Source organism: Chiloscyllium plagiosum, chromosome 24 (assembly GCF_004010195.1).
Source record: "Chiloscyllium plagiosum isolate BGI_BamShark_2017 chromosome 24, ASM401019v2, whole genome shotgun sequence".
Lineage (NCBI taxonomy): Eukaryota > Metazoa > Chordata > Chondrichthyes > Orectolobiformes > Hemiscylliidae > Chiloscyllium > Chiloscyllium plagiosum.
This window is the reverse complement of record NC_057733.1, coordinates 24,123,681-24,138,007: the sequence shown is the minus strand read 5'-3', so window position 1 is coordinate 24,138,007 and position 14,327 is coordinate 24,123,681. Positions and strand designations below refer to the sequence as shown.

Here is a 14,327-nt window from a genome sequence, read left to right as displayed (position 1 = left end):
GATAAACAATAATAATGGGCACCGGGTTGGGAGTAGTGAATCCTATATAAGATATGTACTTGCTAAACTCTGTGTGCCCTATTCCAGGCACCACGCTTGCAAACGTATAATAAACATACTGATTGCTTCAGATCTTGTCTCGGACTGAAATTATTGAAGTGGGTGAGCTTTGTTTCTCATAAAGCCGTTTTTCATCTTATTTGAAAAGGTGGCTATACAAGTGCAGTGGCCAGTGATCATGTGGGTTTTGTTGATGCAAACAAAACTTGTGGGGAGAGCTAGTGTCACTCTCAGAGGAGGTACCTGGGGTGTATGAGGAGGTGGAGAAAGCCATCTTAAGTGCATATTAGGTTGTGCCAGAAGCCTACACACTACATTTGAGAAATCTAAGTAGGGACCTGGTTAAACCTACATTGAGTTTAAAAGGATCAAACAAAGTCATTTTGATAGGTGTAGCTGGGCATTAAAAATAGAGTAAACCTGTGACACTCTTAGAAAGATAACTATTTTGGAGGAGTTTAAAAATTCACTTCCTGAAATAGTGAGAACTTATGTGGAAGAGCAGAGAGTTAAAATGGCAAGATTGAAATGGCTGATGATTATGAGTTGGTCCATAAATCAAAGTTTGGCTTCCAAAATTAATTTCTATCCATGGGGGATAGAACTTGTGGAAAAGAGAAATCCTCACGTGGAAAGGTAAAGTAGGTCTTGGTGAAGATCATATGGATAACTTACCACAGTGTAAAAAGGAAACCTTTGAAGGGAAAGAGAAATTTAAAAGCTCTGTTGTTTTCACTGCAATCAAGTAGGCCACATGAAATCACAATATTGGTGGATTAGGAAAAGCACTGGCAAACCAGACGTAGGAAAACAGGATAAGTCAATGAATTTTGTAGGAATGATAACAGAAAGCACAGTGGAGGCTACATAACAGCACCAGAATGTACAACCTGATTAGAGGTTGGTTAAGGAGAAAGTGCCAGATCTTCTTAAAACATATACCTGCGAAGGTAAAGTTTACTCGCACAGGCCAAGAGCAGCAGGTAATGAGGTTACAATATTAAGAGATATAGGTTCCTGTCAATCTGTAATGTTGAAAGATGAGGAGATATGTACCTCTGAAGGACTATTGCCAAAAAAGCTGCTAGTATATGGAATGCACGCTGAGACAAAAAACGCTCAATTATGCAAAGTGAGGTTAGAGTGTCCAATGAAGAGTGGAGAAGTAATAGGTGTAGTGGAGAAACTCTCAGCTCCAGGAATACAATTTTTCCTTGCTAAAGATATCACACATATTAACCTAATTGTGCATGATGTAGATATGAGAGATGCTGTTCCAATTAAGCAACACCCTGGAATGCATCACCCTCTGAAGTGAGCACAAGTTCAAAAGGAGATTGAACGCATTCTCCAAAACAACATAATCAAAGTGAGTTACAGGGACTGGAGCTCACCCATAGTAATGGTGCCAAAACCAGATGGTACCCAACGGTTGTGTGTGGACTATCGCGTCAATGCCTTTATAAAGACTGATGCATATCTAATTCTGTGTTTGGAAGACTGTGTTGAAAAGGTGGGACAAGCAACTTATCTTTCGAAGTTGGACTTACTCAGAGGGAACTGGCAGGGACCTTTGTCCAAAAGGGAAGACAGTTTCGGCTTTCGTAACGCCAAATGGACTCTATCAGTTTAAAATCATGCTATTTGGCATAAAAAAGGTGCCAGCCACATTTAAGAGACTAACCAATAAGGTCATTTCCAGGTTACCCAGTTGTGTCGTATACATAGATGACTTGGTGATTTTTAGTCACACATGGAAGGAACATTTGCAACATTTATCAGCTTGTTCGGTTGACTTTGGAAAACAGGCTTGGTGATAAACCTGGCTAAAAGTGAATTTGCCAAAGCCCAAGTTGCCTTCCTGGGCCATGTTGCTGCACATGGACAAATGGCCCCACGGAATGCAAAAACTAAGATAATTGGGGAGTTTCCTATAACATGACAAAAAGGGCAGTACTATGATTCCTGGGATTGAGTAGATTTTATCGAAAATTCGTATCACATTTTTGCAATGTCGCTACTGAACTCACTGAATTGCTAAAGAAAGGCAAGAAGTTTCAGTGGACAGCAAATTGTCAGAAGGCATTTGACAGCTTAAAAGCTGTGTTAACCACTGCCCTGGTATTAGCCACACCTAATTACACGAAGCATTCAAGGTGGATATTTGTCCCAAATGGTGTGGGTGTTAGTACTGTGCTCTTGCAGGATGACGCCGAGAAGATATAAAGACCCATCATGTATTTCTGCAGGAAATTAAAATATGCATCAGCAGAAATATTCAACAGTTGAGAAGCAGATTTTGAACTTGGTGTTGGCATTACAACACTTCAGTGTTTATGTTACCAGTAAAGCATCTGAGACAATCGTACACAGTGAGTGGTCATAACCCGTTGAAGTTAGTGGAGAACTTTAAGGACAAAAATTCCACACTTTAGATGGAGCTTGTTGTTACAGCCATTCAATTTCAAAATTCTTACAACATGGTAGGGCGAGAAAACATGATTGCAGAAGCATTGTCAAGTCTTGAAAGAGAGATGGAGACATTCGGTGGCTGGAATAAACATACTGGTGCAAAATGTAGGAGTTCATGTTTGTGTGATTATTGTCAGTGTATAGTAGTGTGCTAACAATTTAAAATTAAGGATCTTAAAATGAAGCCATCTTTGGATATTGATGGTTCATTTTTTCTTGACTGAAGGGGGAGATGTGATGATGCTGCTCCTTTAACAAGGTTATGTTGCCCTTGGGTTTTTTTTCAGAGCAGTCGTAAAGACACAGATTCCAAAAGGTCTAGGTTTAAAGCCAATTTGATTATGGCTAACATGATACTACTTCAAGCAAAAGGCTTAAGTTTAAAAAAAGACACTTGTACAATGAAAGGGGAGTGGCCAGTTCTCCTAGCTCAGCTTTTCTCTGGTTTGGTTTGGTTTTTGCAGTCTGGCTGTTCACTGAAAGCAGGCAGTCAGTATTGAGGCTGCTGTTCCAAGAAACAGCTCCATTGAAGAAGATGTTCCATGCTGAATCTCTGTCATCACTCTCTCTTCTGTAAGACCCTGTGTTTAATTTTATCTTTTGTGCCAAGGAGTGTTTATGCAGACTGTTGCAAGTATTTGGAACAGGATCTTTAAGTTGGGAATAATCTGTTGGGTTTTCAGTTCGGTTAAGTTATTCTATGTTCTGTTTTCTTTTGTTTGTGTTTCATTCGGTAATCTTGTAAATAAATTCTGTTTTGTTTAAAACGAAGTGGTTTGACCAGCAGCATCACTCCTGGAATATCCACTCTACACCTGCTTAAAACAACAAGCAAAGTTAGGGTCTGGGCTGCTTTCTTGACATTTTTGAGAGGGTCTGGCCTGGTCCATAACACACTGGCCCAGATGGGGTGATCTCTGACCAGTCTGGCATTGTCTTATGGCATGGCCTCCTCTGATATTCCTCTCCTTCTTTACACTATTCCTTCAGTCAAGAACTCCAGTTTTCAGTCAGAGAAATGTGGTACCAACTTCCCCTTCTCAGCCATCACTGTCTCCAACAACGAGCTCCTCCAGGTGAGTGGTGGGCTTTCAAAAATGACATGGATTAAAGGATGCTGTTCTTCAGGCAAATAGGGACCAAAAGGCAAGTTTTTCCAGGAATGATGCATAATAAAATGGATGGAAATTGAACTTGAGGAACACCATAGGGATGTGGCCAGTAATTAGTCTGGCAAATTTGTTGAGATATATTGAAAAAACATTCTCAATCTTGCAGCAAAATTCCCTTCAAAAAACTCAATGTAATTTGGACATAGCCAAAAAAGTAACATTCAGCTGATTTTTTTGGAAACAGATTTTCATGGATTTTCTGTTGTTTATATATACTGAAAGGTGCATGTATATATATAATTTTGGAATTTTGATTTTAAAATAGAGGCAGATGGATATTTGTTACTTGGGTGAAGGATTTTCATTAAAAAATTCAGAGAGTATTTCTGGCACAATGACTAAATCTATCATTTGTCAGATAACGTTCTCGTGCTGTGCTGTCCTATGTGCTATGCAAATGACAAATATGCCTGTGGACCCCTGTTGTGTTAATGGAAAGATGTTGATATTATTGTGCTTATAACAGGTAGGTTAAACATGTAAGGTCATTAGCTTTGTTTTTAGTTTGGAAGTCTCTCGGGTGGAGCATTTTTAAAGTTCAGTTTAAAAAACATGAATATTGAGTTTTAAACTAGTTTAGTTTCTCTTCTAGAAGGAGTATTTCAGGGCAGTTCAGGGAATCAGTCGCCTTAGTACTAGGATTTGATTTGTGAATCTTTCAAACCAGGTTTGGTCAGGTGTCTGACAGGTTATTAGAACTGAGAAAATTTGCTCTCTCAGATTTGTGAAAATGTTCATGTTGGCAGAATTGGAAAGGCCTCATAGTTGTCTCCACATTGCATGATAAAGAAATTCATAGAATCATAGAATCCCTACAGTGTGGAAGCTGGCCATTCAGCCTGTCAAGTCCAAATCGACCCTCCGAACAGCATCCCACCCAGAACTACCCCCAACCCTTATCTCTGTAACCGTGTATTTACTAAGGCTAATCCACATAGCCTGCACATCCCTGGACGCAATAGGCAATTTAGCGTGGCCAATTCACCTAACCTGCACATCACTGCACTGTGGGAGGAAGCCAGAGCACCCGGAGGAAACCCATGCAAACACAGGGAGATGGTGCAAATTCCAGTTGACAGGAATCAGTAAGTAAAACCATAAAGACTTGAAATAAGGGTGTAATTTCTCAAGACTGGAGTGTCTGTAAGGGATAGTATTGGGAAACAGGTTGCAACTTAACTTTGCTTTGCATTTTATATCTTCTGAATTGTCTTTTATATTTGGATAGCTGGATTTTTCCTTCTATTGTGTAATATGTATGTGTCTGATGGTAAGTAAAAATTTGCAGCCTTGACTACGTCTCAGTGACTAACCGCCGTGTTAATTAACCAAACAAAAATGAAGTATGATCCTGCAAGCAAGTTTCATTCTAGATCTAACTTATCCAGTCGTACCATCAGCTGGGATCTTAATATATATTACTGAATTCATTATCCTGAAGCCTGACCTAATAATCTAGAGATATGTATTAAATCACGTGATTGCAGGGAAATTTAAATTTATTTGATTAAATAGCTGTGGTGTCCGTGGAACTATTAGATTGGTGCAACTCCCACTCATTCATAAAATAAACCTACTGCTGGTTACAGGCAATAACAATATAGTTGACTGTTAAGTGCTCTCTTTACAGTCTACACACTGTCTTGCAAGTTTTTCATCCACAGATTGGTCTCTTGAAATTTAAATGTATTTATGTTTTGTTCTTTTATTGATGACTGTAAATATATTGCGGGTCTGTAAGAGAATGCATAAGCCACTCAATTCCCTCCATCCAGGTAATTGTAGATATTTTAATCAACTGTTCAGGCATTTGTGACATACCTCCCATAAAGGAATATAAAGGAGAAATTTGACAATCAACAAATATCAAATTAGCTTTCAGGGCCAGTAAAGGTAACGTGAAGCATGAGCTTAATATGCCATTTAGTCAGTTACTTATCGTTCTGCTGGATATAACTTGTTCAACAATTTTTATAGCGAGATATCACCTTATCAGTTCAGTGATTTCTACTTCAGGGTTGTGGGTGGGCAGGCCTGCAGCTTCACCAGAACACCCTAAGGGAAGCATAGAATTACTGACAATAAGTTTTGGTTTGCCAAGTTTAGCTGCACACATGCAAATTACAAAAATCAATTTCAGAGAAGCAATGACTTTGCACCTTGACAATTTTGCTACTGCAAGATACCAGTTGATACTCAAGAAACTAAATGAAGTTATTTGTAATGTACTGTATTACATATTTCATTCTGTCTAATAATGTTTGTGTAATTCTGTACATAGTTATAATTTGTGCACGTGACCCACTACTTTAAGATTGCATTGGGAGGATCTTTATTTTCATTTCCAGAAAAGTGCAGGTGGATGGTGGGATCACTTCAATCAGTCTTCGTGGTCAAGGGCACCAGTTTTTTGTTGGGACCATTACATCCCAGATATACCGATTTAACTTCACTGAGTTCAAAGAGGAGCTGATCACTACATGTCACAGTAATGCTGTTCTTGACATAGCATTTCCCTGGTAGGTTTGTAGAATTTGCTGTATTTATGGACACACTTCATTATCTTTAATCTACATTACTAATTGAAAAACTATTCAAAATATTTTGATTTCTAAAATTTATGGCAAGCACTATTTGACAATACCTTAAGATTGATCTAATTGCTTTATCAGTGTTACCAAACGTTAAACATGTTAAAATTAACATTGAGTAGTTTTGCTGGCAGAACAAAGTTAGTCACAGAGACATAGATCTCTATGAAGCAACAGGACTATTGTATTGGAAGACAGTTTTATTCTGTACGTACAAATTAGAACAGGTATAAAAATCGTGCTTACTATGGGTGAGAACAGTTGCGTACAAGAGGAATGGAAAAGGTTGAGAGCAAGAAAGACGCATGCTACGATGAAAAAATTTTGAAAGCTTTCAGAAAAACACAACTGGCATCTTAATCCATCAATTGACTTTCTGAAGTGTTGGAATACTTGATTAAGAAGTCAAAGGCAAAGCTGAAGAGGTGAGAAGCCCCAACTGTAGATTGAAAACGATATCTGATTTGACCTGTGTTATACACTGTGTCCACACTATGATCTGCATTAGCAGCAGGGTACTCTTGTAGTTCGAGGAGAAAGTGAGGACTGCGGATGCTGGAGATCAGAGCTGAAAATGTGTCGCTGGAAAAGCGCAGCAGGTCAGGCAGCATCCAAGGAGCAGGAGAATCGACGTTTCGGGCATGAGCCCTTCTTCAGGAATGAGGAAAGTGTGTCCAGCTGGCTAAGATAAAAGGTAGGGAGGAGGGACTTGGGGGAGGGGCGTTGGAAATGCGATAGGTGGAAGGAGGTCAAGGTGAGGGTGATAGGCCGGAGTGGGGTGGGGGCGGAGAGGTCAGGAAGAAGATTGCAGGTTAGGAAGGTGGTGCTGAGTTCGAGGGTTGGGACTGAGACAAGGTGGGGAGAGGGGAAATGAGGAAACTGGAGAAATCTGAGTTCATCCCTTGTGGTTGGAGGGTTCCTAGGCGGATACTCCAAAATGAGTATTAAAATAATTTGTCATGAAGGATGGAAGTTTTTACATGCCAGCAGAACAATGTTCCTCTGTTGTTTAAACTTTGGAGTGAATCTTTCACCTGTTTCACAGAGGAGCTACCTGTTGTCAGGACTCCAAAATTGCATGTAATGGAGAAAGACAGCAATGAAGTGACATTACAGGTTTCTACCCATTTTTGGTAATACTAACATTCTGCAAACTGGTGCATATTGGCATTGTGATGAGAAATAAAATCAGCCTCACATTAAAACAAATGGAGCAAGAAATAGTTTAAGGGATCCTGGCAAAACTGTATATGTTTTTTTACAAGCACAATCCTCTATCCCCAACACTGCAACTCATTTATTAACTTGGGTAATTTAACCCACTTGCACTTGTATTAAAACATCATGAACTGTTAAAATAATGTATATATTGTAGTGTTTAAGAATGCTATAGTTTGAGACTGTATCTTTATGTTTAAAGTGTGTGAAAGGGGTCATATGACCTGCGTGACTGTGTGTCTGGATGATTTTGTTTATTCATCCATGAGATGATGTGAATTTTGCTAGCCACACCAACATTTACTGCCCATCCCAAATTACTCTTAAGGATGTGCTGGCGAGCTGCCTTCTTGAACCATTGCATTCCTCTGGAGTACAGGTACACTCTCAATATTGTTGGGGAGGGACTTCCAGGGTTTTGATCCAGTGACAGTGAAGGAAAAGTGATATAGTTCTGAGTCAGGGTTGTGTGTGTGGCTAAGAGGGGAACTTTCAGGTGCTTGTTTTCCCACATGTCTGCTGCCTTGTGCATTTAGCTAGTAGAGATCATAGGTCAGCAAAGAGAGTCAGAGCAGCCTTGGTGAGTTACTGCTGTACAATTTGTAGATGGAAATCACTGCTGCTACTGAGCATTGGTGATGGAGGGAGTGAGTGTTAAATATGGTAGATAGTGTCTCAATCAAGCAAATAGCTTTTCCTGGATCATATCAAACTTCTTGAGTGTTGTTGGAGCTGCACCCATCAATACAAGTGAACAGTATTCCATCACACTCTTTTCTTGTGCCTTGCTAATGATGGCTAGGCACTGGGGAATGAGGAGGTTAGTTATTTACAGCAGTCTGACCTGCCCTGGTAGGTGGAATATTTAATTGGATAATTCAGTTCAGTTTCTGGCCAATTGTATTACCATAGAGGCACAAAATCCCTACAATGCTGTCAGCTCAAACCTTGATATTGTCCAACTCTTGCTGAATATGAACATAAGCTACTTCAGAGTCTGAGGATTTGTGAATGTTGATCATTGTGCAATTATCAGTGAACATCCCAGTTCTGACGCTATGATGGAGGGAAGGTCATTGATGAAAAAGCTGAAGATGGTTCAAACTAGGACAATGTCTTGAGGAACCCCTGTGAAGATGTAGTGGAGGTGATATGACTGCCTTCCAACCTCAACCAATTTTTTTGTGTTAGGTATGACTCCATCCTAACATTTTCCATAGTCTTTCCCATGATTTCTTTTGATTTACTTCCTTGATGCAACACTCATGAAATCCTACACTGATGTCAAGGCTAGTCACTTCCACCTTACCTTTGGAGTTCAGGTTACTTGTCCATGTTTGAAGCAAGGTTGTGATGTCATCAGGAATTGAGTAGACGTAGCAGAACTCAGTGAGTAGGTACTACTGGTTAATGAAGGGCTTTTGCCCGAAACGTCGATTTCGCTGCTCCTTGGATGCTGCCTGAACTGCTGTGCTCTTCCAGCACCACTAATCCAGAATCTGGTTTCCACTACTGGTTAACATTGTCGTTAATCACCTCCATCACTTTGCTAATGATGAAGACTAGACTGACAGGGCAGTAATTATCTCGGTTGGATTAGTCATGCTTTTTATGGACAGAACATATTTGTGCAACCTTCCACAATGTCAAGTGGATGCCTGTGTTGCAAACTGTCCTGGAACACCTTGGGTATGTGTGCAGCAAGTTCTGAACCATAAAACTTCAATGCTATTGTATTACCTGATATGCTGGGTTCCACTGCTGTTGTTTGTGGAGCATTCTCCTCTAGTGAGTTGCTTAATTGCCCACCTCCATTCATGACTGGATGTTTTGAGACTGTAGAACTTACATTTGATCTACCAGTTGTTTGCCCCTGTGGTTGTAAGCTGCTTCTTCTGTTTGTCACGCAGGTAGTCCTGTGTTGGAGCTTCACTTCATTTTTATTGATGCCAGATTGGTATTCCTGGCACATCTTCCTCCATCTTCTTTGAACCAGAATTGATTTCCCAGCTCAATTGTAATGGTAGATTGGGTGATATGCTGGTGAATGAGGCTACATATTGTGGCAGAATGCAGTTCTGCTGCTACTGAAGGCCCACAGTGCCTTATGTATGCCTAGTTTTGAGTTTCTAGATCTGTTCAAAGTCTGTGCTCCTTGGCACACTAGTCGAGCCACAGTATCTTCAATATGAAGGTGGAACTTTGTCTCCATTAAGGATTGTGTGGAGGTCACGCCTACTGACACTGTCATGGATGGATGCATCTATGAAGGTAAATTAGTGAGAAATGTGTCATGTAAATTTTTCCTTCTTGTTAGTTCTTCTGCCACTGCCATTGTCTAGTCAAGCAGCCATATCATTTATGACTCAGCCAGTTTGGCCAGTCAGGGAGCTACTGAACCACACAATTAATTGTTAAAGATCAATGAAAAACCCAAATCCTTATGCTGAGGGAGATGTGCCAGCTACTTAGATCTGGGCCCAGTGACAACTGTTTCTAAGTCCACAATAAGACACCCTAATTCTTCTAAGGCAGAGCCAGCAAGGCCTGCACCTTAAGCAGCGTAAATATTGACTCGATCATTCACCACACAGAATTTAGGTGGATGTTAACACTCAGTTTGAAGTTAAAAATCATGCAGATTTAAAACAAGGCTGAAGTGTTCACCGAGCTGGAGCGAGAGGGAGAATCCCTTGGAAACTCTCATTGTGTGGAAGATTGTATTTGGAAAACAAAAAATAAATAGTTGGCAGCTATGAATCACTTTGCATTGATTCCAGAAAAATTAAATGTCTAATTAATAGACTAAATAACATAACAGAATCAGAACTTCTGATTGTCACTATAAGTAAAACGTAGTATTCCATAATTCAAAGTATCAGTAATCTCGGAAATGAGTATAGTATTTAGTTAATAATGTTCTTTTTGCATTTTTCTCAGGAGAAGTTTTAAATTATGAAAGAAGTCTTGTGTCCTTCTTTCAGCCAATATCTGGAAGTTTCAGTTTATTTTTGAAGCTTATCAATCGCTATGGAGACCACAGCAATGCTAACAAGCCAAAGGAAATCTTCAGGAATTTTCCTTAATTCATTATGGTTTTTTGCAACAGATATTAAAAACCTTGAAAAAAGGCTTTCTTAATTACTACCTATTTGTTTCAAATATAGTGGAACCTCAGACCTGTTTGGAACATGTTCAAAGGCTGAAATACGAATCTGGCATACACCCACCAATAAAGAGCTCCTGCGAATCTCTGTGCCTAATATGACTTGCAATGCCATTGAATTTATGCAAGATGGGAAAAGTATTATCAGCGGTAAGTAATAGCATTTATTCAAACTGTAAAACCAATAGAATTTCATCATTTTTTGTTGGACATATTTCACCTTATTTTGAGAACTATTTCCAAATCTGAAATTTCCATAGCTTGGAATGATGGGAAGATTCGTGCTTTTACACCAGAGACTGGCAAATTAATGTATGCAATCAATAATGCCCATCATGATGGTGTCACAGCAATTGCTGCCACTAGTGACTGCAAGAAAATAATCAGTGGAGGTGGCGAAGGGCAGGTATGTACACACAACACAGTCTAATGTATGTCTGGAAAAAAACTTTGTAATATTTTTATGCATTTGCTTTAATAATCATGATATGAGCTCAGATCACGATGGTTCCACATAATGGTGAAATATTGCTCTATGGTGATATTGGTTGACTTCTTAAAACTGTTTTTTCTCTGCCTTCCATATTTATGGTCCAGAATGGCACAGAAACAGATGCTGAATTTTACAATACAGAAGAAGGAGAAGGCCAGACTACTCATTGTGCCGATATCAACTCTATGAAAGAGATGTCCATTTAGTCAACTCCCTTTCTGTCCTTACATGGCCTTGTCCTTTTTTTCCCCTTTTCAAGTATTTGTTCTCCGTTAGAAGTATTTAAGGGAGCTTCTTTCACTCTTCTCCCCTCCCCCTCCCCCAGCCAACAGTGAATTCAAAATTATAAAAACATGTTGCATGCAAATGCATTTTTTTTCCTTTTTGGTCAATTATATATTACCTCTGGTGATCGATTAACCCTTCTATCATTGGAAGCATTTTTGCCTATTTTGCTCTCTCAAAACTTCAATAATTTGTATTAAATGTCCCCATAACCTTTTCTGCTGTAAGCAGCATAATCCCAGATTCTCTAGTCTCTTCACCTGAAGTCCCTCATTCCTCTTACTAGTCCAATTAACCTCTTTCCATCCTTCAAAATCTAACTGACTTCATCATCTTAACTCCATTCCCTTCGCTCTCATATATTTATCTAAATTCCCCTTAAATATGTCATTACACCTGCAATGTGTTGACCTGAAATGTATTTGAATCCATTTCAGTTTATTATATTTACAAGTCATGCATTTTCTGCAGACTTTAAAGTTATAACTTTCAAACCCTAATCCAAATTATTATAAATATCAAAAAGAACAGTGACCCTGATAGACGCAACTGTATACTTTCCTGTAATCTGAAAGAACAGTTCAATACCATATACTTCCTATCTGTGAGCTAATTTTGTATCTATTTCCCTCTGCTTCTTTAATCCCATGGGTTAATGTGACTATTATGTGGCACTTAGAGATTCATACAGACAAAATTTTTACATTGCAATAGGATATTCTCCATATTACAAAGAAAATGTCGGAGTAACCATCTGGTCAGTCTATTAAAATAGCCTGCCATCAGTCCCACAAATCACTGAAAGGTGGAAGAAAATTGGAAGAGACAATGCAAAAGTAAATGTGAGGAATGAGAAAGGATTTTTTTCCATTTTTCATGGAAAATGGGCACTTGAGCCCAGTATTTATTACCCTTCCCTCATTGTTAGTGTATTATCGACTTGAACTGTGGAAGTCTGTGTGACGAAAGTAGCCCTAGGTTGATGTTGAATATGGAGTTGCAGGATTTTAACTCACTGACAATGAAAGGAACTGTGATATATTTCTAGGTAAGAATGCTGTGCAGCTTGGAGGGGAACTTTCAAATGAATACATTCTCATGTACCTAAAAATGCTACGGTGTAGCTTGTAAGTGGTATAAATTGCAACTGCATTGCTTGTTGGCAGGGACAGTGAATGCATAATGTGGTAGATGGGGTCAATTGGACTGCTCTGCCCTGGATAGTATGATAGTTCTTGAATGTTGACGGAATTGCAGTCGTCCAGATGAGTGGAATGTATTTCATCACGTCCTTGACTTGCATATTGGAGATGATCAGAAGGCTTTGCTGAGTTACTGCTCACAGAATTCAAGCCTATGATCTGCTCTTGTCGCCACAATGTCGATGTGACCAGTTAAGTTTCTGGTCAATGGTGGCCCACTTCCCCACAGAATGTTGATGATGGGAAATTTGATGGTGATAATGATGATGAATGTCAAGGGGAGATGTTTACACTGTTTCTTGTTGGAGTTGTCATTGCCTGGAGGAACTCTGGTAACAGTGTTCTGGTGCTGAGATAATTAGCCTTCAATGACCCCAACTATTTTCATTTTGTTGGGTAGGACTGCAGGCAGTGGAGAGTTTTCCCCTAATTCCCATTGACTTTCAGCTTGTTCTGACTCTTTGATGCACTTAAGGAAATTTCTTATACCAACTTAGTCTAGCCTATACATGATTTCAGTACTTAGCTGCTTTGTGAAACAGCCTATCAAGCCACTCAGCTCTGTCAAAGCATGACAGAGCTGCTCCACAAACTAGTCAAGCAATAGCCTTACATAATTGTGCTCAGCAAATTATATATTATAACTCATTTTACAGACTCCTCCATTTCTGAGTATGTCCTCTCCTAGCATTAGGGCAGACCCATCAAGGTGACAGCAAAGTGCTATACAGTTGGAATGGAATGGTCCTGGAAACACCAAATATTCACTTTAGAAGCCATGAATTTACATGGGATACGGTCAGTCATGCTCCTGCCAATTTCACCGACTACCTTCCTGCAACTGGTGAATCAGTACCATGTTGAACTCATGTTGAACATTGCTTGGAAGAAGCATTGAGGGTAGTAAGGGCATAGAATGTATTTATGTTAGGGGGCTTAAATATCTATCACCAAGACTGGCTCAGTACACTTTACAACATGTTGTAAGGAACTATCATTGTGCTAAGTGTGATAGCCTTTGAAAAAGATCTAGCAACTCAAGTCTGTACATCCATGAGGTGTGTGGGCTATCAGCAGCAGCAGAGTCGAACCCCAACACAATCTCCAACTTCATGGTCCAGCATATCTTGCACTGTACCATTACCATCAAACTAACTAATCAACCCTGGATCAATGAAAAGTGCAAGAGGGCAAGCAAAGAGCAGCACCAGATATTCCTAAAAGAAAAGAAGTATCATCCTGTTGACACTACAAGTAGGAGAAAGTGAGGACTGCAGATGCTGGTGATCAGAGCTGAAAAATGTGTTGCTGGAAAAGCACAGCAGGTCAGGCAGCATCAAAGGAGCAGGAGAATCGACGTTTCGGGCATAAGCCCTTCTTCAGGAATGAGGAGGGTGTGCCAAGCATGCTAAGATAAAAGGTAGGGAGGAGGGACTTGGGGGAGGGGCATTGGGAATGCGATAGGTGGAAGGAGGTTAAGGTGAGGGTGATAGGCCGGAGAGGGGTTGGGGGCGGAGAGGTCGGGAAGAAGATTGCAGGTCAAGAAGGCGGTGCTGAGTCCAGGGGTTGGGACTGAGATAAGGTGGGGGGATGGGAAATGAGAAAGCTGGAGAAATCTGCATTCATCCCTTGTGGTTGGAGGGTTCCTAGGCGGAAGATGAGGCGCTC

At 39.9% G+C, this 14,327-nt stretch overlaps 1 protein-coding gene across 1 annotated transcript in view; it reads left to right on the top strand.

Moving 5' to 3' along the window:
• The window catches only part of cfap52 (cilia and flagella associated protein 52), an 82,299-nt gene that overhangs the window by 18,225 nt on the left and 49,747 nt on the right, over window positions 1–14,327 (top strand). Inside the window, exons 8-10 of the mRNA XM_043714591.1 lie at window positions 6,053–6,223; window positions 10,681–10,829; window positions 10,940–11,085. Of these exons, the coding sequence (XP_043570526.1) occupies window positions 6,053–6,223; window positions 10,681–10,829; window positions 10,940–11,085 (466 nt within the window). The remainder of the gene's footprint in view (window positions 1–6,052; window positions 6,224–10,680; window positions 10,830–10,939; window positions 11,086–14,327) is intronic.